Here is a 23,683-nt window from a genome sequence, read left to right as displayed (position 1 = left end):
CCAATAAGCCAGGGATTCCTCCTGAAAAGAGCATTATGTGAACCATATGTACAGTGACAACCTCCTCTTCCAAATAAATGCTGATAGAATAGGGTGGGGATATGTTGAATCAGCTTTGCTTGCTTTTTCCTCTAAGTTGTCAACTGGTCAATTGGTTGACGCTCCAAACTGAAGTAGTTGCAGCCATTCATGCAAAATTAACACAAATGGTACAATATCTGCATGAGCTGATATAGCTTAGGACAATATTGGTTGTATCTAGAACTCCATATCTGGAGCTATGTAATAACAGGAGAATTTAAACATGGATCCATGGATCCTGGCTGAACAGAATTGTAATGGATAGTAAGTACCTCATTGCTTCTTGGTAATGAAGAGCCAGGGTCAACCAATCAACTACGTATATATGTTGTCTAATGGAAAATGACATCATAGTCAGATTTCCTGCACAGGCAAAATAAGAATCAACCCTGGATACAGTACCAATAAAGGAGAATATTTGTAGCTCAGGGTTGAAATGAGGGTTCCTTGATGCTCTCTGAGCTTGGTTGTTTTCTTGCAGGTGTTTCATTACCCAAACTAAGCAACATCAATAGTGCTTTTGGGCAGAGTGTTAAAGAACTGGAAGAAAGAGGCCTCCCAGGATCACAGTAACAAAAGTAATAGGAGATATCAATGATCCTCTACACACATCAACAAGACCCACTTTGACTTCACGGAATGATTTAAGCTGCAATAAGATGAAAAACATCACTTAAATAGGGGACCACTTAAGTCTGTCTTTGGATTGCTTTACCTTTAGTGAATCTTGAGATACAAGCAGGGACATATAGACAATGTGCTCAGGGAAGACCTGCTAGGGCATCCTCAAACCAAAATAAAGATGCTTCAGTAACCAACTAACAGCGAATCTTCAGCATAACTAAATACAGCCTTTACTGTGAATGTCATATCAACACAGAATATTAACTATAAATTCGGGAATCCAACTATTATGTCTATGTCAATTCCCAGGGTTTAAATCCTAGGATGACTAATTTTTTGTTGCAATGGACTTTTGCTTTTTCCCCAAATTGGAATTGGGAGGGCACCTTCATTACTTAATGGTCTTGACCACTTTGAGGCTCTTTGCTTACTGCCTTACCAGCTTAAGATACTTTCCACTCAGAAAACTGTAATATTTTTTCCTAATCATGTATTTATTGCCAACTGGGGAACACAATTATGTTTAGAACATTTTCATTTCATACTTTAATATAGAAGTATGATATTAAATGATATTTTTATAAATAACATAAATATGAAGTATTTATAGTTGTCAGCCATGTGGTGGGGACATTTTCTCCATAAGATTCATTACACAAGTTGCTCATTTATCTCATGCTATTTTATAGAGGTGTATGTGTTACCCATTATAATTGTCATGTTCAGACTTTTCATGCACTTGACCTTATTGTACCTCCCCAGCTTTTGTTAGGATTAGGGTGGGTTATAAACACTGTAAAATAAACAAAACATAGCTTATAAGTGCGATGTCCCATCTAGCATGATTTTTATCTCCAAACAGAAAAGACTAATATAATTATCTTCCACCCATTAGCACAAAAATCACATGTGCTTTTTAAATGTACAGTATTTGTTGAAATGACACTTGGCAAGAATATTACACCATAATGATAGCATGGCTGACATTTTATCCTGCTTGAAAGATCAACTGGGTACATCCCTCCCACTGTGTAGGGTTTCCTGCTTGAGCTGGGGGTTGGACTAGATGACCTATAAGATCCCTTCCAACTCTGTCAATCTGTTAATCTGATACTGATGTATATTCCTTTCTTAGCTCAAAGCGAACTTACAAGTTTCCAGGAATTCCAGCCAGCATGATAAGAGGTGCTTGTACTTGTAGTTCAGCAAGATCTGTAAGATTACAAATTGCCAGTTACTGTTCTAAAAAGTAGATTTTGCTATAGAATTGCAAAACTTTTATTTAGCTATATTGAGGTAATTGAAAAACCAACTATGTTTAGATTACTAAATATGTCACCTCTTGGAATCCACTTGAGACACTTCAGCATTTGAGAGTAGATCTCCAACAGAAGTATTCCTGAATATACAGCACATTTATTATAATTACTGAATGGTAGTGCTGAGCATGATGGCGATGGTAAATTTATTTCTGTTAATATGGTAATATCTGAGTGTTTCCTTTTACGTCAGTCTGTTCTCATTTATGATAATTTGCTACATGTTCCACTTTTATATTTTTAAACTTCCTAGAGGTGGTAAGACTTGTGTTTTCCGTTATGAATACTATTGTGCAACAGACTTAAGATGTTAGCCTAGCATACTACTGCCATGAATCAAATTTTTTTCAGTGGTGAGGAATCATGAGAAAACTCTATTTTGCAGTTCTTCAAAGAGCTGTGAGGAAACAAAAATGTGCAGCTCTTTACCACAGGATTCCAGAAACTTAGTCCAATAATTTTTCTGTTAACTTTCTTAGATAATACTCTCTATCTGTTTATAGGATAATGCACATTTTTCTTTTTAGACACATTTTAGCACTTTGCCAATTACAGGTAGAATCAGAGCAAATGAATCCTATCCTGTAACTCTTGAGAGAAATTACAGGAGAGAAGTTTTCTTGTATCAAGAAAAGCAATATGATTTAATTCATGATTTAAGCATTTTCCTTAACCAGAAATCCACTGAATCCTGAATAAATATGTGTTTTTTTTCTTCAAATATGCAGCATTCCCTGAGGGAGAGGGAACAATAATTTTCTAGATTATGAGTGTGTAGTTTTTAGTTCCTTTTTGTTTCTGTTTGGCTCTGTGGTGCTATCTCTTTCTATAAACAGTAGCTGCATTAGAGTGGTTTCAATTTGCAGGGGAAGTCACCATATGTTCTTCCTTGAAGCAAAGCTTTGGGGAAGTTACCAAACTTAAAGAAAAAAAGTATACTTTAAACAAAAAATACAGAACTTATCTTGTGTCCATAGAGCAGATCACAAGAATATCACATTTTCTTATATATTTTACTCTAAGCAGCATTTGAAAATACTCATTATAGGACTGGGGGTAGAACAGCACCATCTTCCTGGAATTCCATACAGCTTGGTTATTTATTTATTTAAGTAAAACTTCATTTATTTGAGAAAATACCCATACGGGAGAAACATAAAGGTAGATAGCTTAAGATGAGGAAGCATCTTTGGGATGTAGTTTGTACTCCTTGGAAATCCATAAAACTTCTATTAGAACATTTATTTATAAGCATGGCTTCTGCTATCCTCTCACTCTCTCTTTTTCTCCCTCTTTCTCTCACTGCATATGAAGACAAATTATGAGAAATCCAGTGATGTTATTTCAAAGGAAACTAGTCCAGAAAAAATGTTGAACATGGAAATGCCCACTGTTTTTATGAATGTGTTTATGTTACAGAGCATAAAAGAGCTTTATACATTGTAATTATGTAAAATATATCTCAGATGAATCAATGGTATCTATATGATTCAAATGTGAATCTAAACTTGTAAATTCATGATATCCATAATGAGACCCTGAACAGTTCTTCCCAATTGATTTGAATAATTTATGAAGGAAGCACATTTCTACCCTTGTTTAGGATACACAGTTTGCTGGACTATGTGAGAAAATCCATAAAATTCTAGGAGACAACATTGTTAAATATTATTTCAATATCAGATCACAATTAAAATCTCCTAGCATTGCAAATTAATTATCCAGGGACCAGACTAAAAATATAAAAATAGCTTTTATAATTAAAAGCCTAGTGTAGATAGCATTTTCCAACAAATTAAATGAAATTGATTGTACTACAACTTTACATATTATTTTATAAAATACTAGTTCCTCTTCAGGATGAAAGGGCCAAAACTGTAGACTATTAATCTCCTAATAGTCTAAAATTTGAAAATGAAAAATGAACCGTTTAAATAATTCATATAGTACAGGCTTTCCAAATTTCATGCTCAAACTATATTAGATTTTAAAGGACACGAACAACTCCTGAAATTGCTCCAGAAATAGATAATTACATAGCTGATAATCTACTGGTGTTACATAATCTAATTAGTATACTAAGATCCCAGTGAATATTCCTGCTATTGCATAAAATGAAGTTTCCAACCATTTTCAAGTGCAAGCCCGTGAAGCATTTTACAGTAATCCAGCTTTGTTGCAATTAAAACATGTATTATTAAATCTCAAAATTCTCTAAAAATTGCTGCAACCTAAATAGATGAAAACACTAGCCATTCTAACCTAAGAGTGTTAAAAGAATTTCAGCATTTAGTGAGGCTCCTTCCTCCACAAAATTCTTTCATAAAATGAGTGATTTTTTTACATAGTTAGGACAACAATTAAATTTCAAGGCAGAAACTGCCTTACTTGGGACATACTACCACAGCTGACTTTGTGCAAAATATATTCACTTTCTATTGAAACCAAAATTTGAAAAGTTCTCTTCAAATTTTGAAAAAAATCTGATCACAATCCATTTTTTTTATTCTATACCAGTCCAAAATGGAATTATTAAACTTTACATACAATTTATAAAGGATACCTTAAAATATAAATATAAAAAAGAATTGTGATAAGATCACAATACAATTTATCTCTGGATAAAGAACGAAACCCGGAAACAGGAAAGAAAAACTTAGTAAATTGTCCTTCAGGTTTCTTTCCCTGGAGTAGCATAACTTAAAAGATGTTGTTTCCTGTTCCAGCTAGAGCACAAAAGGCTGACCATGACAAAATTCCATAAGCAAAGTTGGCATCACGTAACAACTGCTGCCTCGGCGTCTTCAGTAGAATGTATGTAATTTTGGTAAAACGGGGGAAGAGGGGGGCACAAAGGCCATATTTTCTCTTTAAGTACAATAGTATGCTAAGGCTACATTCTAAAATTTATGTGGGGCCATGACAAAGAAGTGGAACTGAGACCAGTACTAAATTCAGTGGCTTTAATTTCATTCACATTGAATTAATATTATATGAAAATAATTGTAATTAATAGGAACATTCCCCACAAATTTGCTATTTCTGTCACAAAAATGTGTCATTTGGATTTTTTAAACTTTGTATGTATTCTTTAAATCTGTAGTAAAATAAATTTTAAAAACCCTTTCTAATCATTTATATCACCTCCTTGCAGACAGAGGACAGTGATACCTCAACTATCTCCTTTGTGATACTAATTCCTATGTTCAGAATTACAGAGGAAATAAAATGTCCATGCTTTATTATTTTGCATTTGCTTACAGAAACATTTTGTTGTTTGATAGATATGTATGTACAGTATATAAATACATACACACACACCTTAAACAATACAAGATATCCCCTTGTGGTCACCCCCACCAACCTTACATGGGACCTCATGGTGCATTTTCCTGCTCTGTTTCCGAGTACTGTATTTATACTTCATTGGCTCAAGTTCTGCTTTCTGGTTTGTCTACTATACTTTTCTTTCTTCTAGGTAAGCCCCTGCCATTCAACAGGCTATTTGCTGCTGCACCATATTTTCTCTACTTGTTCTGAAAAATACATGCTATATATTCTATTATGGCAGGTCTTCCTTATTAGCATAAAAGATCTAATACTTGCCTTACCTACAGAACATCCTTGGTTTGAATCTCAGGCTTGTTAGATTTGTTAGTTTGTTTGGCCACTTCTAGTTACTTTCCCCTCCTTTCTTTTCTGCTGGGCAGTTACTCATTTTTTTTAAAATGGTACACAGGTATACCATTTCATTAGCTTTCTAGTACTATATTTTGTTCTTCTGAAGGTTGGGGCCAATGTATATTGATGGAACTATGTGAATGAGCCAAAATACAAGAATTTGGGTTAACACTGCTTACTTTGTACAGAAGGATTTAGTTCTATAAAACAAGGAACAGATACTAACAAATAAGAATCAGAGAAGAAGGAACTCCCTATATACAAGAAGTTTGGGATCAAAGCATATATGTGCTTCTCTCTTTCCTTGGGTATGAGACTATTGAATTCAAAGAGGATAGTTTCTGTATGATTAGGCATGACTTGTATAGCTTTGCTTCAATCAAGGACTGGTATGATTTTTTTCATCCAGAAGAATTAATATGTTCAAGATTTGAATTTTTATGGTCAATTTTTATTGCTGAGCATTCCTGAGAAAACATAGCTGCTCTGAATATAACATTTATCATACACTTCCCCAAGATAGCCCGATTCTAGTTTCTTGTAGCACTATTTTTAAATGTGTAGCAGGAGCTCTTAAAATGGAGAAGTAAACTCATGTGACTCTTGAATGTTGTAACTTCATATTTCTTAATTGTTTCAGTAGTTTTCATGCTATGTTCTTTCATGCTTTTCAGAGGTTTGAACAGGAGCAAGTGGGTTGGATGAAAACATTTCTTTATTAAATGAATTTCAAGAATAAAAAGCATTATTCTTGAATTATTGTATTTTTCCTGACATGTCCTCCCTACAATTTCCAAAGGTTATTTCCAGATTTACTTGTTCTTTTTATCTAGAGACTCAAACATGTAGCAAAAATACATATAGAATTCAGTTTCTAAAACGCGCCCCAGCACACCTCCTAATTCAAAACCTAGGTAACTATTGGTAGGTTAGTTTGAGTATCAGAAAAATAAAGGCAAGATGCCAACATGAAATAGTTGTTATATGTGATGGCTCCCAAGATCTACTTATTTAAACTTTCAGGCAAAACTTGACTAGTGCATCAAAGTTTGGCCCATGAAACTTCAGCACTTTTCTCACGTATCCTGGATTTTTTTTCCAATACATTGTCATTGCCTTATCCAGTTCCCATGGAAACTATGTTATTTTGGAAACCATCCTTTGTTATTCAAACTCTTCATTCTATATTTTCCCATATACTGTATAATTTAAAACTTGTTTGCCTTTTTGTACTGCTTTTTTACTACTTATGAGTCTCATAAGCTCCTTCTTTGATATAGCCTGGCCTTTATTCCTCTAAGAAATGTAACTGCCTAGTTACATTTTGTAAATTTATATTTACCTAATATCCATCCCTCCAAACCCAAATATTATTTTTCTTCCTCCCCTGCCTGTAGCCAATTTTATGCATATTCAGTCAAAAGTCAATTCACTACTTTAGGGAGACTTACATCAACAGAAATATAACATCAAGATTATGAGAATTTATAGTTCTACTCTATGCTGCATTGGTCACTTTGCATCTGGGATACTGTGTCTAGTTTTGGTTGCCACAATACAAGAAGGATGTTGAGGAACTGGAAAGAGTATATAGAAGAACAACAAAGATACTAATGGGCCTGAAGACTAAATTCTATGTAGAATACTTAAAGGAACTGATATATTTAGCTTAAAGAAAACTAAAAGAAAACATGATAGCAGTCTTCCCATACTTGAAAGGTTATCACAGGGAAGAGAGTATAGATTTATTTTTCATAGTCCCTGAAGGAAGAAGAAGAACCAATGGGTAGAGTTTTACTGTGAGATATCCTAACTTTATAAAGAGGAATTTCCTCTTTATAGTGTGAGCTATTAAGTAGTGGGACAGGTTGTGTTTAGAAGCTGTGGTTGCTCCAGCATTGGTGGTTTTAAATAAAAGTTGGAATCAGTTGTCGTGATTCTTGCTCTGGGCAGCAGGGTGGATTACAAAATCACAAAAGTCCCATTCAACTCTATATTTCTGTGGCCTGTGTCTAGAAGATAGAAAATGCTTCCATTTGAGACTATTGTTCTTATGTTATTCACAAAATTTTGTGAGACACCTATGTCCTCCATTTGTAACATCCACTTGTTTTCCTTTCACTTCTTTATATTTTAGACAAAGAATGCTTTGAGATGGATAACTTTTAATGTGCATAATCATGGCAGCTCTCCCATTCTTTTACCTTTAACACATTTTCTCTATAAAAATGTAAGAAATTAAAAGTTATAAATTGTGCCAAAAAGCTCGGAATGAAGTACAATGATCTTCATTTAAGGAGAGATGGAGAATTGTATAACAGCTCTGATTGCTAGTGATATAAAATCCTTTTAATACCTTAATTAAGCATCACTTAATTATCATAAAATTGGATAGGAACCAAAAAATATTAAAATCAATCACACTATATACCAATCTATAGCACATAGCACAATAATATTCCATTGTTTACCATAACTATTTTCTGGCATACAAACATTTCTGAAATGAAGTAATAGCTTAGAATCATCCCCTCTTTTGTAGAAACAAATTCTATGGTACAGAGAAGACTATTTTTGTGCACCTGATCAACATTTGCCTGGGTTTAGTTTTATTAGATGTCTGGCAAAGGGATAGTAAGTCCTTTTATTTATTTATTTGTTTGTTTGTTTGTTTGTTTGTTTGTTTGAATTTGTATACCGCCCTTTTCCAGTAGGACTCAGGGCGGTGAATAGCCAGAATAAAACAGAACATACAAAATTTAAAAACAGTTTAAAAATAATTAAATATTTTGGCCGCAATATAAACAACCCAATTAAAATCAATTAAATTTAACCAAAAACAGTGGGATCAAGCCAGCCCGGCTAGGTGAAATAAATAAGTTTTCAGGGCTCCTCATGTCCTCTGCCCAGTAGGCACAGCCTTAAAATCAAATATATCCCAGCTTTCTGAATATTTTTTTTAAAATTTTGGGTTGTTTTTACAACAGTAACGATTCGCAATTTCATATATTGTGATCTTGAAATTTGCCTGCTTCTTTCTTTTCCTCATCCATCAACAGACTTGACAAACTAGATTTATGTTAATGATCTTTTTCCTAATTCTAGCAATTGGCTTCAATCCAACCACTTCAAATCTATGATCTCTGTAGTCTGTAGATTGCATGTTTCTATGGTAAAATTTGAAAAGCATGTCATCATCAATTCAATGTTATTGCTAACATATGTATCCTTGAAAATAAAATTTTGTTGGAAAAATATTGCCATCGAAAAATCAGTCTTTCTGATTATGGAAAAAGTAATTTCACATACCTGTAGGCCTAAGTACATTTTTTGCAGTATTTGCTGTAATTTTTGTTGCAGCTGCCAAGAAAGTTAAAACAGTTTGTGTGTCCTCCTTTTCTCTCCAGCTGTCCTTCTTTCGAATTGTCCGTCCTCCTTTCTCCATTCAGATATCTGGTAAATGTAGCTGGTCTTGAAAGTTAAGCAGGGCTGGGTCTGCCTGGTACTTGAATTTCCATTCAAGAGCAGCAGGAAACACAAGGCTGTAGGATAGACTGGGGAGTCAAAGAAACATTCTGGAAGGCAGTGAAAAATCAGTGCCATATTATTACCTGAACATTTCTTGACTGTATCCCAGTATCTTCAGAGTCAAGCACAGTTGGAGGGATAATAAAGCATAATAAATGCTACAAACATAGTTCTCAGATGAAGTGAGCTGCAGCTCATTACAGCTTATGCCTTTTAATAAAATTGGCTGTTCAGAAAAGGTACAACCAGTCTAATTTCAATTCCCTCGCCTTATGGGTGAGAAGCATTTGTAAATATTTTGTGTTTCTCTTCCAATATTCATTCAGCTTACATCACGGGCTGGTTAAAGTTGACAGAATATTTCTATGACAGCAGTGTAAAATAGTGCTCTATAAAAACTGCTGGTCAGAGATGGGGCAGAGATCAGTTTGTATTTCAGATAGTATAAATCATAACCTAAAAATAACAATTGCAATAATTAAACTGAAATAATTAAAGTTATTGATTGGGCTCAGATTTAAAGCTATTAATTCTCTCATTACTGCATGCAGGTATGTTGCATTTCAGAATTTTCAATTATCCTGTAAGCAAAAAAAAAAAACCAAAACCCGTATTGGAAAGAGAGGCAATCAAACGAGAAGCTCTTTTAAGGATAGATAAAAGATGATAAAATAGGTAAAAAGGATTTTAAAAGACTCATTTCAGGCTTTACTGCTCAAAATACAAACCGAACTCCATCCCATCTCTGACCTGCCGTTTCTTTACAGGACTGTATTACGACAGTGTCTTTGTTACAATTGTGTTTTTTTCAGGATACCTGTTACGCTATCCAATCACAACTTCCATAAAACCTGCGCGGCGTCAAAAACACAAGGATCTTTTTCCATCTCTATTATCGACTCTATCATTTTCTAGTTCTATAGGTTTTATGAAAGCACGTTAAAGGTGACGTTATGTCGCCTTCTGGGCTAACGTCATATCTTTGCGACTCAGTCTCTAAGCAACGCAGAAATGCCTTTGTTATGGCAGTGTGGCGGCTCCTGTTTCCATTGCTGCTCTTGCTGTCGGAGTTGTGGTCGAAGACCGAGACTGACAACGTCACTCTAAAAGCGGAAAACTCCACGGATGAAACGTCCCCCACTGGGACGGCCCCCAGCGAAACGTCCCTCCCCGGGACCTCCCCAAGCGGGACCTCCCCAAGCAGAACTCCAGGCATGCAGACAGAAGAAAGTGCTGGTGAGTTGGGAGGAAGTCTGGGCTATGTCCCAAAGGCATGTGCCTCTCTTTCCTTTGAAACGAATTATCCCCCTTATCGATTTTTTTTGTTTTGATATTTTTGCATTGTTTTTAAAATCTTTGCTCATGCTGCTTCTGTCTCCCACCAATGTTTTCTCAGGCTGCCCCTGTGACCTGCATCCAGGCTTCTGCGACATCAATTGCTGTTGTGATTCACACTGTGGTTCAGAATGCAACCTTGGTGCCCCTGGGTGTCCCTTCTCTTTCTGCCTTCCAGGCAGTACCAGGTAAATGTGGAGATTTTATTTAGGTTTCTAGACATCCTACCAAGACTGGAAGCTTCAACTGATCTAGAAGGCAATGGCATGGAAAGTGATGGGGCATGCCTCAGTATATCCGTGGGGCACCTCTGCTTTGTGAGCTGCACCGGTGCTTCTTGGGGCAATTCAAGGTGCTGGTCATCACCTATAAAGCTGTACATGGCACAGGACTAGGTTATTTGAGATACCTCCTGTCTCCCATGGCCAAAATGTGCCAGCAGAGTTACATCCTCTGGATTCCTTTGATTAAACAGTACTATCCTTTGGGACCCAAGAAGTGTGCCTTTTTTATGTTGCAGCATCTGCCTCCTGAAATGAAATCCCCCTGAAATCCATGTGACTTCCATTCTGTTGGCATTCTGTAAAGTTTTAAGGACTGGCTGTTTTTCCAGGCCTAGGGTTAATATGAATGGAGGATTTGATTAGGTGTGTTATTGTACAGAATGACTGGATGCCATTTTGTTCTGTAGTGGTCTATTGTGTATTTAATTGCCAGCTGCTCAGAATTGGGCAGTACTTGAAATAAATAATTGAATCTAGAAAATAAATTGGAATCGTAAAAAAAGCACAATTTTGGAATGGAGGTGCAGCTTTTTAATTGCTTTTAATGTTAAGTTTTATTGTGTACCAAAAGCCAAGTAACTTGAATTTAGCTCTATGTTTTGAAAGCCATTGTTTGATATATATTGTTAATCTGAGTTTGTGTAAACAATGTTCTTTAAGATAGATTTCTGTATTTGTATTGTTCCTTAGAGCTGTGAGTCGGGTGTGTTTGGAAAAGTCCCTGATTTTCCGAAATAACACTCCCTTCCATACTGAAATCCTTCCAAGTCCTGATGGATGTATATTACTTTTCTGTGTACAGTTAAATGATTGTAAGTTTGGCTTTTTGTCTACAACAAATTATACTCTTTGATTGCAGCTATTCTCTGAATCTATTTTTAGGAATAGAAATACAAACCATAATGCTTATTTTCTGAAGATTAAAGGACAATATAATGGATTTTGTTTATGTAGTTTCATTTTCAAACCTTGTGAAACAGGTGCATTTTTCATTTGTCATTATGGTATCAATTTTTCTAAACACTTTCCTTTTCTCTCTATTTTTCTGATAGTAAAATGATGTCTAACTCTTAGAATTCTATCTTCTTTCATAAAAATAAACCCACAGTATTAGAAGAACATCTTAATTTAACTATGAATAGTGTTGTATTATAGTATAGGTAGTCCTCAACTTACAACCAGAATTAAGCCCAAAATTTATATTGCTAAGAGAAAAATTTGTTATGTGAGTTTTGCCCCATTTTACAACTTTTCTTGCCACATTTGTTAAATGAATCTGGTTTCCCATTGACTTTGCATGTCAGAAGATTACAAAAGGTCACATGACCCCAGGACATTGCAACTGTCATAAATATGAGTCAGTTGTCAAGCATCCGAATGTAAATCACGTGACCATGGGGATTCTTCAGTGGTCATAAGTGTGAAAAATAGTCATAAGTCATTTTTTCAGTGCTGTTGTAACTTCAAATGGTCATTAAGTCAGTCAAGGACTACCTTTATAAGTAGTATATAGTATAATACACTTGCTTTTCTCTGGAATAGTTTTTCCAATATCTATTTCATTAATAACTCACCTAGGAAAATTTGTACATCAAATCAATGTTGATGTATCAATAAATAAAGCCAATTTGTCTGTTACAAGACTCTAATTTTGTTACTGTGTAGTTTTGTGTTTCTGTTAAAGGGCAAGTGATCTTTGATTTGAAAAACACAACCTCTTTATACCTTATTCGCCAAATATCTTCCATTATTCCATTTTTGCACAGATGCACAAATGCTTCTGGTCTAAACTAGTGAGATGGACAACTAAGGTGACAGAAAACATATATATATACCTCTGACAAAAATATGAAAGAACTTTCAAAAAGTATTAGGTTTTATAGCCCAGATTAAAAAAAGATATAGAGAGGGAATAACATTTATTACATTTGCAATATGGGATGCCCTTTTAACACTGTGATGTTACTGTTGTGCTTCTCCTACCCATATTTTATTTTTAGCCACGTTGAACTATTTACAAGTGCCACAGATGGTGACAAAAGTAAATTTCCCAGTACTTTTAGCACAATATGGAAGGCCATCATTCATCCGTCCAGAACAAGTTTGGTCTTCTTCATCTGCCTTTTATCAAGTGAGTTGGTTCTTCAATATTTTTTCCCCAAGATATTTTTAGTAGTGAGAAAATGTGAAGCAGACCAGATTATGATTTTTGTAATTTTAGCCTTATCTCAACAAGGTAAGACTTGCCTACCCTGTTTTCCCCAAAATAAGACATCCCCTGATAATAAGCCCAACAAGGCTTTTGAGCGCATGGCAATAAGGCCAAGTGCTTATTTTAGGGTTCAAAAGATATAAGACAGGGTCTTATTTTCAGGGAAACATGGTAGTAGCTTGCAGTGTAAGATTATTTAATAATCATGTGAAATAGATGAAAAATGTTGGCTTAAAAAAATCAAGTTAATGCTTAAGTTCTTTTTCTGTATGGGCTGTTCTAGGAATTAGTCTTTTTTACCTCTTCTTTTTCCATTTCAGGTAGGGGATCCAATTCAGATTTATTATGCTGCCTCATCTACATTAAGTGTGCTTAAGCAACCTGTAGGCATTGGAACTAGTCAGATTTGCACTGATGAGAATCCTGCTGGTGAGCATTGAGTTTTTAGTAAAGTTCTAGCACCAAGTCACAATGTTTATTGGATTTGGTAACTGATTACAGGTAGCTCTTGATTAATAACTATTCATTTAGCTATTGTTCAAAGTTATAACAACACTGAACAAGATTTAACAACTGGTTCTCTTAGCATCCAGCTTGCAATTATTACAATTGCCGCAGTCTGCTGTCATGTGATTACCATTTGTGACCTTATTGCCAGCTTCTGACAAGCACAATCAGACGGGAAGCCAGCAGGAGGCAATCATATGACATCATGCTTAACAACTGCAGCTATCTGCTTAATGATAGCACACCAAAACTGCCACATCTGCCAGTGTAAGTTGGCATAGTCATATGACATGGTACTTTATGACACTGTCACTTAGTAACAGTGTTGCCAGTCTCAATTACTGTCATTAAACATTGTTAAGTGAGGACTAACTATTTTTTCAAGAAGCCACTATATGCTGTAGTGTTTTTAACATTGCATAATTGATATCAAAAATAAGAGAGAGAGAGAGAATGAACATATATATATATAGTATATATATATTAAAAATATTAACTGCATTTTTGAATTCTTAAGAATTTCCTGCCTTTCTTTACCTCTTACAGTATGTTCATTTCTTAGGTTTCCTGGAAAGTAAAACTACCAGCTGTATTAGGATCTTTACTGACCTGATGAGCAGTTGTACCTCTGACCCTGCATTGGATGCAGCTTCATATTATCGCAACTTCAGTGTATTGCAGGTGTAAAATCTGACCTACCATGAAGCCTATTAATTTGCTATTTTGTTTATTATGGTTTGTTGCACAGTCAGCCAGATGTTTAGACTGGATTTATCATTTTTGCTGGCCTCTTGACTTCTTCCCAAAGACCTGGGATAGGCAAATGTGGATGTCATTGCAGGATGTAGGTTGTTCTAAGTAAAACTGCCTTTTGCTTGTAATTGATTGATGAATTTGTCAATGCCAAGGGTGTCCAAATGGTTATCATTGTTATTGTTTTATTTATTCATTTAAGATTATTGTCTGCAGAATTTCAGTGAACTCTTATGCATATTTATTAGTAAAAGTAAACCTGTATAATTTTTAAGTGTCAAAGAAAGAGGAGGAGGAGGAGAAGGAGGTAAATTTAGTCACTACTTTCTTCCGTAGAAAATTAGAAATTTTGGGAAATATATTATCTATTGGCCTGTTACTGTCAGGAGTTCAAGTCCTATAGAAATGTATTGTATATGATATTATTGTAAAAGACAATTATATCAACTAATATGAAATGCTAGCATTCTAGAAAAAGAGATAATATAATTAGTTGCAACAAATGTTTGTATTATCAACAGCACCTGTGAAGTTCTGTGATAACAATTAAGGGAAGAGTTCTGATTTAGACATGGGACTTTTTTAAAGATAATTATTTCCTTTGTTAAAATCAGGCGCGTCTAGGGAGATATCTGTCAAGGCAGGTGATCTATGGAAACATTATGGGCAGACTCCTTGAAGTAGGTTTATGGTTAAAACTTTGAAAGTTGTTTTATTATTTTATTTATGTGATCAGACCAGAGAAAAGATACTTAAATACAAATAAAGTAGAAAATGGAGACACATAGGCCTAAAATCAAGAATGTCACATCAGTCTAAGCCCTTTCTCCACAGTTGTGTTTTTAGTGGGTAAAATTATACGTATATAAATAGGAGACATAAAACTTAGATACTAGTATGTAGGATCAAAATTTACTTATAGTTATTTTAACGATAAAAACTATATTTCACTTTCTTGTAGTTGTTAGGTTTTAATAAACTAAATGTTATTACCCTCAAAATAAATTTCATCTTGTTACTTCCTAAACATGGATATTAATAATTCTATGCACTGAAGCAAGTAGAAGTCCAACAGTTCCTGTAGTGAAACTTCTGATTAGAATTAATGGTTTGTGCATGACTTATTTACAGAATAACCTGATCCTCAAAGATCACTTGTGGCAAGTTCCGGGAACCAGAATATTGTTAGATCTATACCCTTGTAGAAAAATTTGGCTACAGGTAGTCCCTGACTTACAATAATTTGTTTATTAATCCTTCAAAGTTATAACAGCACTGACTTATGATCGTTTTTCACACTTATGACCTTTGCAGCATCCCCATGCTCACATGATCAGAATTTGAATGCTTGGCAACTGGCATGTATTTATGATGGTGGCAGTATCCCAGAGTCGTGTGATTGCCATTTGTGAGTTTCTGACACAGGGGAAGCCAGATTCATTTAAGAATCACATGATTCGGTTAACAGCTGCAGTGATTCACTTAAAAACTGTCTTGCTTAGCAGGGGAAATTTTGGGCTCAATTGTGGTCATAAGTCAAGGACTACCTGTATTCCTAAGCAATCCTCCATTCCTACTGAGACAATGAGAGAAATTATGCAGAAAATTAGGCTGTAAAGAAGATTAAGACTTCACAATTATGAACTGTATGGATTTATGGCAAAATGAGGCATCCATGGTTTGGGTTTTGTTTTCTTTTTCAGGTCCCAGTCAATTTTAGCGATTTTCACCTCTTCGAGGTAAATTATATTAACTATTTCCATCTTTCCATTTCTAATTTAAGAAAATCCCATCTTGAAATAACATGGAATTATTTGGACTAATATGGACTGGGAAAGGAAGCGGGGTTCTATCTATATTTAAGAAATTAGATTTGGAATGATACTGGATTATGTTAGCCATGACTTGATGATTGGGATCAGAGGGTTCAGTAGTTCAGAAGGTAAGCAAACAAGGGAGTTCTTATGTAAAATTATTTGGAGTAATTTTAGAAATCTTAACATTTTAGAAATTTAGTAATTTTAGAAATTATAAAATTTTTTGATTTAAATAGTTGTGATTGAATCATGTGAGGTGAATTTTTTAAAAAATTGAGTATATGTTTTGTCATTGCCAGGTCCACATTATCCCACATTCGGAGCCTGCAGCTCCTGTGCTGAATGGTAATACATGCCACAATGTTGTTTCTGAGGTATTTAGCTACATCAGCAATTGCTTTTTTCTATAATAGAAAAGGGGCAAAATAAGCTAAAGCTTATTCATGAGCATATCTTGTTTTTTACTGATCTGTTTGATGTACTTCTAGGTGAATTATGAGATGGAGTTTAATGGGATCCACGGAATCCAAAAGGTTTATATTCAGTTCAAATTGACCAATATATCAGGGAATCCAGGAGTCACATTACAACAGCATTTTTCTCTGCATTTTGGGGTCAGTACTTATATCTTTAGATTGGGTCCAAAGTATACAACTAAACTTTCTACTGTACTTAACTCAGTGGCAAGAGTTTCTGGATTAGTGTTTGTTGTGCATCTTGACAGCTTTGACTCTGTATAAATAAGATAAATGAGCCTTAGCACCAAGCAAGCTTGTAGACATGGTTCCATATCAATTTCATGGCTTTACGCAATTGCAGAAAGATCTGCATTGTGGAAAATTGTTGCAAGGATGGTGAAGAAGTATAGCTTCTTTTCTGTCCCACCAAAGTTTCAGACTTCTTAAATAAGATTTTTTTAAAAAAATATGACATTGGGCTATAGCACTATAATGCAGACTAATATGACAGCTAGAAAAGGATGCTATTTTGTAATAGAATAGCAGGCAGTTTTAAATATGTTTGCTGAAATTGAAGGGGGGAAGTATCCATTGTTTTGGAAACATTATTATCTGGCTGACTATTACCAGGAAAAAAATGGTAATCCACATGTTGCTTAAATACATGTGAGTTTTTGCAACAAACATTTCAATGGACCAGAACACTTCCTCACCAGTAATCAAATACCCAGATAAGCAGAAATTAAATCCAGGTAAACAAGCAGTAAAAAACAGCCTAATCAAGAAACTATGAAGAAGAAAAATATTCCCTACCAGCACTGACAGAGCGAGTTGCTGTAGATATACAGAGAGCAAACCCCACTCCCTTCTACCACCAAAGAGATTTACCTAGTCTGGGTGACAAAATAGCTGCAAGGAAACAAACAAGCTCAGAAAGCACTAAGAACTCAACAAGCACATGTCATTTAAAGGAATTTGTTTCCTATCTGTATGCTTTTCATATGTTTTCATTGTTGTACCGATTTATGATTTTGTTTCAAGTATTGTAATATATTTTAGTGTCTATATCTCTAGCCTAGATAGCTTTGAAATGACCCATTAAAATACCTTTTAATAATTCTATCATATTAAAGCACTTTGGGTTTTTTTTTTAAGAAGAAAAGTTGGACAAATACTTTAAATATAGTGTATCAATTGAATAGCAGGTAAACATTAAAAAAGCCTGAAAAAATATTTGGTGGGTTTGAAACTCAGATATACCTAAAATATATGACTTCTAGAAATCCAAAAGTATGGACTGTCTTAAACATTTCTGTACAAATCCTTATTTTCTTCTCAATATTGACAACTTGGATAAACATAATTGATTATTTTTATTTGCTTTTTCCCAATTCTCAGTCATTTCCATGTGGATGTCTTTCATCCATGGATGTTCAATTGATATTATAAGATGTATTGTTTCATTCTTGGGTGATTAACCTCTCTGATAATTTCTGTGTTGCCTTGCAATCCACTTTTGTGTGGTATTTCAGTCTTTTACTTTAAAAAAAGTCTTCTTTACAAATAGGATCTTTACAGACACCGCTACAGGCAGTTTTCTTGCCAGTAGGAGAGTAGTTTGGTATTGCATTTTTTCCAAGACATTTCTCAATTTTCCAGTCTATGCTATTTTCCTGGTACAGGATTCTATATTAGTATCCTAAGCACTAAGAAGGTCAATCGGACACTGCCACCTGCTGGGCATTTTTAAAGGAGTACCAGATAACAGAAATGTGGGCGTGCATGGCCCTGACCCGAGAAAGGTTAGATCACTTTCTTTGGTATTCTAAATGTAACATTCTCTCCCTACCCCTTCCCTGCCATTTTTCTGTTTCTTAACAGAGCAGAAGATCTTCTTTGACCAAACGAAGAAGTGGAAATCCTGGCTATATCACAGGAGCACCACTAAGAGCTTTATATAATGGGATCCAGCAACATGTATGCTTTCTTGCTCTATATTAAGTTACGTTTGTCAATTGATGTGTGGGTATAAGCTTTAGACGATTGTCCATTGGAAAGCTTTTATTATCCAATAACTTAATACAGAGAAGTTTTCTATTCCTATAGTTCTTGAAATTAACATATAATTGTATGCAAATAACACCGCCTGGAACCAAGTTAAGAAACTATATTGCACTTTTACCCACAACCACTAGTAAGAGTATAGTATTAACTACTTGCTTGTCATTTCTTTATTATGTGAAACCAGCAGTCACCTGTACTAGATTTTTGATTCAGTAATTCCAATACTTTTTTTAGTTTTAGATAATGGCAATTCCATACTTTTTTCTTTTTCTTTCCATTCCTTTTCTTTCCGGGGTAGTGGTGGGGGGTTCTATGTCTTTGTTTTTTTATTCTTTGATATCTATTCCACAATTTTCAAAAACCTTTTAACCCATAACAAGAAATTGTCTCTCTCTATTATAAAGTCAAGAGAGAAGTAGGAAAGTAGGATGTGCCTATTCTTAATTTTATGAGAGTATACGAAATGTATATTTGATATAGCATATCTGTATAGATACAGTTTTCCAGAGGTGTATTCAAGTTATTCATTACAGGAAGTCAACAGATTGTAACAGTTTAAAAACCTGAATTTATAGTGGTATAAATGTTTAGAACTGGGATTTACTTGGAATATCCTCAATTGGAAGTTTTATAATTATGGGTACAGAAATGCAGGAAATCATACACTGATAGATCAATTAGCAATAAATTTGACATTTCAGTTAAAATAAAAATACATGCAAAATATGCATAGTACCTTCATAGGAAAATACATTATTGCAGTACCAGTCAGGAGTTTTAATGACAAAAAACAACTTTGTGAATATAATAGTTGGTCGTACTGTGACCTCCAAATGCTGGTGGGCTGCCAAACTTTCCTATTTCTTTGTTATATTTATGCAGCAAGTACAACGTAGAGGAATTCCTGATTACCTTATTACTGTAAAACTTTTTAAAATGAGGGTTTGCCAAAAGAATAATGAAATCTTCACAAGGAAGAATTTTACTGGTTGACCTTACCCAGCAAGGCACTGAGTTTGTTTTTAAAACTTAAGCAGCCTGTTTTACTATTAAAAATTTGTTCATGTCATGGTTTTACAAATAATAGATAAATGTTGTATCTGGTACCAGTATCAGTCTGTAATTTGTTTTAGTGACTCCACTATATTCTCGTTTAGTTTTATAACACTCCCTTTCCTCAGGTAACCATTTTACAGAACCAAGGTAATGGCCAGTGCTCAGCAGCTGAGAGATTTACAGTACAATTTGGGGAAAACGTAAAAACAGGCTGCCAGTTCAGGTAACATTTTATATAGCCATTTACATTTTTTCTCTTCTAATTCAGGTTTCAGATGTACTGTATCTGTTTTGGCACATAAAGTGAAGAATTTTGCTAAATGTTGTCTCCATCATATACTACATGTTCATTGAACATTGAAGGATTCGTGTATAAATATCTCCACAAATATTTCCAGATAATTACTTTCTGAAATTCCAGTTCTAAAAGGGCTGGATCTTTGTGTTGTCCTTCCTTTATAACTTATCTAGTTTTCCCATATAGTTCTTTCTGACTGCATTAATAGGAGTAATTTTTGTTCTGTTTATCTTTTTCTGTGTTTCATATTTGTGACACATGGCGGCTTGGTCTTTTGCAGTATACCCTTCAAACCTGAGGAAAGAAGTTGTAATGACCTGCAGGAGCCATTTTACCAAGCCTTCGAAGGAGAACTCAGCACAGGGCATTTGGCCATAATTGGCAATGCTGATCCAGGCCATCCAGAGCAATGGACCAAAGTTTTTACTCAGAGGTGTAAATTGCAGGTAATGTGAGAAAGAACATCCAACTCCATCTATAGTTTCCTAATATACGTTTTGTCACAAGTACCAAAACAGACCCTTATTTTTTTAGCTATATCAAACTAGACATAATTTGTTACAGTTACTGTACATTTACAGCTTTGTATTCAGAAAGAACTTCTTTTTCACTGGACCCAATGTGCCTGCTGTACATTGTTTGTTCTTTCCACGAATGGAGAGATGGAGATGACAGAACATTCTGTATCCCTTTGTAGTACTGTGAATTATGTTTTGTACTTGAATGTAAATGTTGCAGTAATTCTTACCTTACTTATGATTATCAACAGGAAGTGTTAGGGCTTCTGTTACCTAAATTTTGGTATCTTTTTTTTTTCTAGGATGGGCATTGTATGATTCCTGTTTCCCTAGAGATTCAGGTGATATGGGCAAATGTGGGCCTCTTATCTAATCCACAAGCTCAAGTGTTGGGTGCACGGTATTATTACCTCTGCAGACCTCTGAAGGTCAGTTTCACAGAATGCTGAATTCGAAAGTCATGCTAAACCATGATTTGTTTAATCTCAGTTTGCTGAATAAGTAAAAATATCCTGAATTCACATATTATGTTAGGCAAATGAAACAAATTGCAGTATAGCTTAACATGTATGAACTCAGTATCTTAAGGTTATTTTCTGATTTTATTGGGTAGTTTTGAGCTAATGCCAAATCTAGTTCAGAGCTTCGTGCACAAAGCATAAGGAGATTTGGGCTTGTGGCTTTATGTGCTGGAATATGTAACCAAAAAATTTCACTCTTGAATTTGAATTAACCAGAATTCCTTCTTAAATCAAAACCAGGAAAAAAATATCACATTAAGTTCTAGTTAAATTAAGTGATTGTCTTGATTTGTTCATAAATTAGCATTTATACTAATCAGATTATCTGAATTCAGACATAAAAGGGAATTCTAGTTTTAAAACTAAAGGATGCTTTATTTCATCAAAGGAGATAAAAAGCATGCGTATGTATGAATTCATGACTTACTACAGGTTATATATGGAAGACTAAAAGAGCCAAGGGCCTGAAGTGCCCATTACATTTTATATTAAGGAAAGAATATTATGATAATAATGACAGAGATTCTAGTTTGTACAATAAATATTAAAATAAAAGCATGCCATCAAATCATTCTGGCAACTGCCTGGACAAGGCAGTTGCCGGAATGATTTGAAAGCACAGTTTTATTTAATATTTATCGTAAATATTACAGCCTCTGTCATTATTATCATAGTGTTCTTTCTTTAAAATAAAATGTAATAGCCAGTTCTCTTCAGCTCTGGCTGAACCAGAGCTATGCCTAAATAGCTCTGGTTCAATAGGGTGAAAGTGAATCTGTTCTTTTGGCAGAATGTTATAGTTCTTTAAAAGTCTTACGTAGCACAGAGCTTTCTGTTGCTACTTAGTGACTTATGAGAAAAGCAATCCAAAGGTCCCTGGAGATATAAAGTCCTCGAAAGTCAGAAAATCTAGAATCTAAATGATCCCTAGGTTCTGTGGACTTCCTTTCTGTATTTATTTTTACTTATGTGATGAAGAAAGTAATGATAAATCTAGAAAGGATTATCATTTTCTGTACCAATTCCTTTGTTATAAAATATCCTGTCTAGGAAACAGGAAGAATATTCATGACACACAGCTTCTTTTTATATCCAAATCCCTCAACAAATGCCACAGATCTTCTCTTAAATGTTCTATTCCATTTAAGCTGAAAGGAATAAACAGTAGTGTTAAATTATAATTAGTTCAGTAAGAAATGAAAGGGTTTTGTCCTACATTTTGTTCCTATCCTTTTTCCTACATTCTTTCCTCAAAACACTGGGTATATGGTAATAGCTAAATAATGGTATATACTCTGTTTTCTTTCAGTCTCTCGGTATATATATGAACATGTTGCCTTTGACAAGTACAGTTACCTTCACAGATGTTACCAAATGGCCAGAGTCACCTCATGGTCAACCTGACGTTTATAGGAAACTTCCATTTGATTTCTTCTTCCCTTTTAAAATGGCATTGAATGAAGCTGTGAATAGTTCATGCAACTTATTGGGCACTTTGCTGATGTCATTAATGTTTTATGGAATATTTGTGAGCTTCTAATACAGAAAAAGAATAGCATTTCATGTAACATGGAATCAAAAATGGTTGCACAATGAGTGATAGAGCATTTAAGAGAATGGCTAATTCTCTTCCTAAATTCCTAAAGAAGGGAGGCTCTGCAACATCTATGTGTCAGATCATTGAGATGCATCTCAGCCAGTCTCAAGGTTGCATAGAAGGTTATGTGGACATCTTGTAAATCAATAGTCCATAATGTATGCTATGCATAACATTTAATGTTTAGCCCCTGACAGCAATTGTTCCATAAGTGATGCTGTTTCTATTTATGGATGGGCTGCGTGTGACAGGCTTGCTATCAGCCTGTGGGATGTAAAAGTGGGGGTCCAAAGCGATACTCGCAGGGGTTCTTTTTGTGTTCTGAAACCTCTGAATTTCTGTCTTCTGTGCAACTCCTTGCCTTTCTTCTGCCTAAAGGCGTGTTAGTGTTGAACCAGGCATCTTTAGATTACAAGTGACAAAAAAATTCCTTAATCATGGACTCTTAGTATCTTTTTTCAAGATGAACTACATCAAAAGTATGAAGAATCCTGTAATTTTTAGTATATGTTTTTTCCTATTGGGAATATGATTGAGATATTTGCTAAATTACAATCCAGTAATTAATACAAATATTTATTTAACAGCTAATCTTTTAATTAAACAATGTTTATGCTGTTGTTGCTGTGACTGTTTAGAATACTAGTTCTTCATTCATAGAATGCTCCAGTCTTTCCTAAAAGAGGGAGCCTGAAACATGAAAAGCTATAATATAAATCTATATAGGTGCCTTAATATCAGAATCACTCTTTAAATTGAAAAGATTTAATGAATATTATTTCATTAAAATAACATAACACACACAAGTGTTGTAATGAGTGTTTTCCACTCTCATGTTTTAATGTTTTAATTATCAATTACTATGTTGTATAAAGTTATATTTGCAAATATATGCTTTGCAATGGTGGTACACAGCGGATGTGACATTATATCATTGATCATTGTAGTTTCATATAATGTTAAAAATTCTAGCATGCTTTCTTTCAGTAATTATACTTTGAATTTCACTTTCCTCAAGCAATTGAACTAA

The 23,683-nt window shown here is 34.5% G+C and overlaps 2 protein-coding genes across 2 annotated transcripts in view; one reads left to right on the top strand and one right to left on the bottom strand.

The window, feature by feature from the left end:
* ENTPD1 (ectonucleoside triphosphate diphosphohydrolase 1) overlaps positions 1–9,150 on the bottom strand; it is a 54,130-nt gene extending 44,980 nt beyond the window's left edge. Inside the window, exon 1 of the mRNA XM_070945224.1 lies at positions 9,015–9,150. Within this exon, the coding sequence (XP_070801325.1) occupies positions 9,015–9,150 (136 nt within the window). The remainder of the gene's footprint in view (positions 1–9,014) is intronic.
* Positions 9,151–10,255: 1,105 nt separating this feature from the next.
* TCTN3 (tectonic family member 3) lies at positions 10,256–22,596 on the top strand. Its single transcript, XM_070945708.1, has 14 exons — positions 10,256–10,469; positions 10,630–10,756; positions 11,543–11,664; positions 12,853–12,983; positions 13,385–13,493; positions 14,134–14,252; positions 16,028–16,063; positions 16,441–16,515; positions 16,630–16,755; positions 18,481–18,576; positions 19,845–19,942; positions 20,298–20,463; positions 20,838–20,963; positions 22,366–22,596. The coding sequence occupies exons 1-14, from the start codon at positions 10,256–10,258 to the stop codon at positions 22,594–22,596; spliced, it is 1,776 nt and encodes a 591-aa protein (XP_070801809.1).
* Positions 22,597–23,683: the final 1,087 nt, after the last annotated feature.

Source organism: Pituophis catenifer, unplaced genomic scaffold (assembly GCF_029215685.1).
Source record: "Pituophis catenifer annectens isolate HBS135680 unplaced genomic scaffold, rPitCat1.0.hap2 SCAF_6, whole genome shotgun sequence".
Classification (NCBI taxonomy): Eukaryota; Metazoa; Chordata; class Lepidosauria; order Squamata; family Colubridae; genus Pituophis; species Pituophis catenifer.
This window is presented reverse-complemented; position numbering and strand designations above follow the sequence as displayed.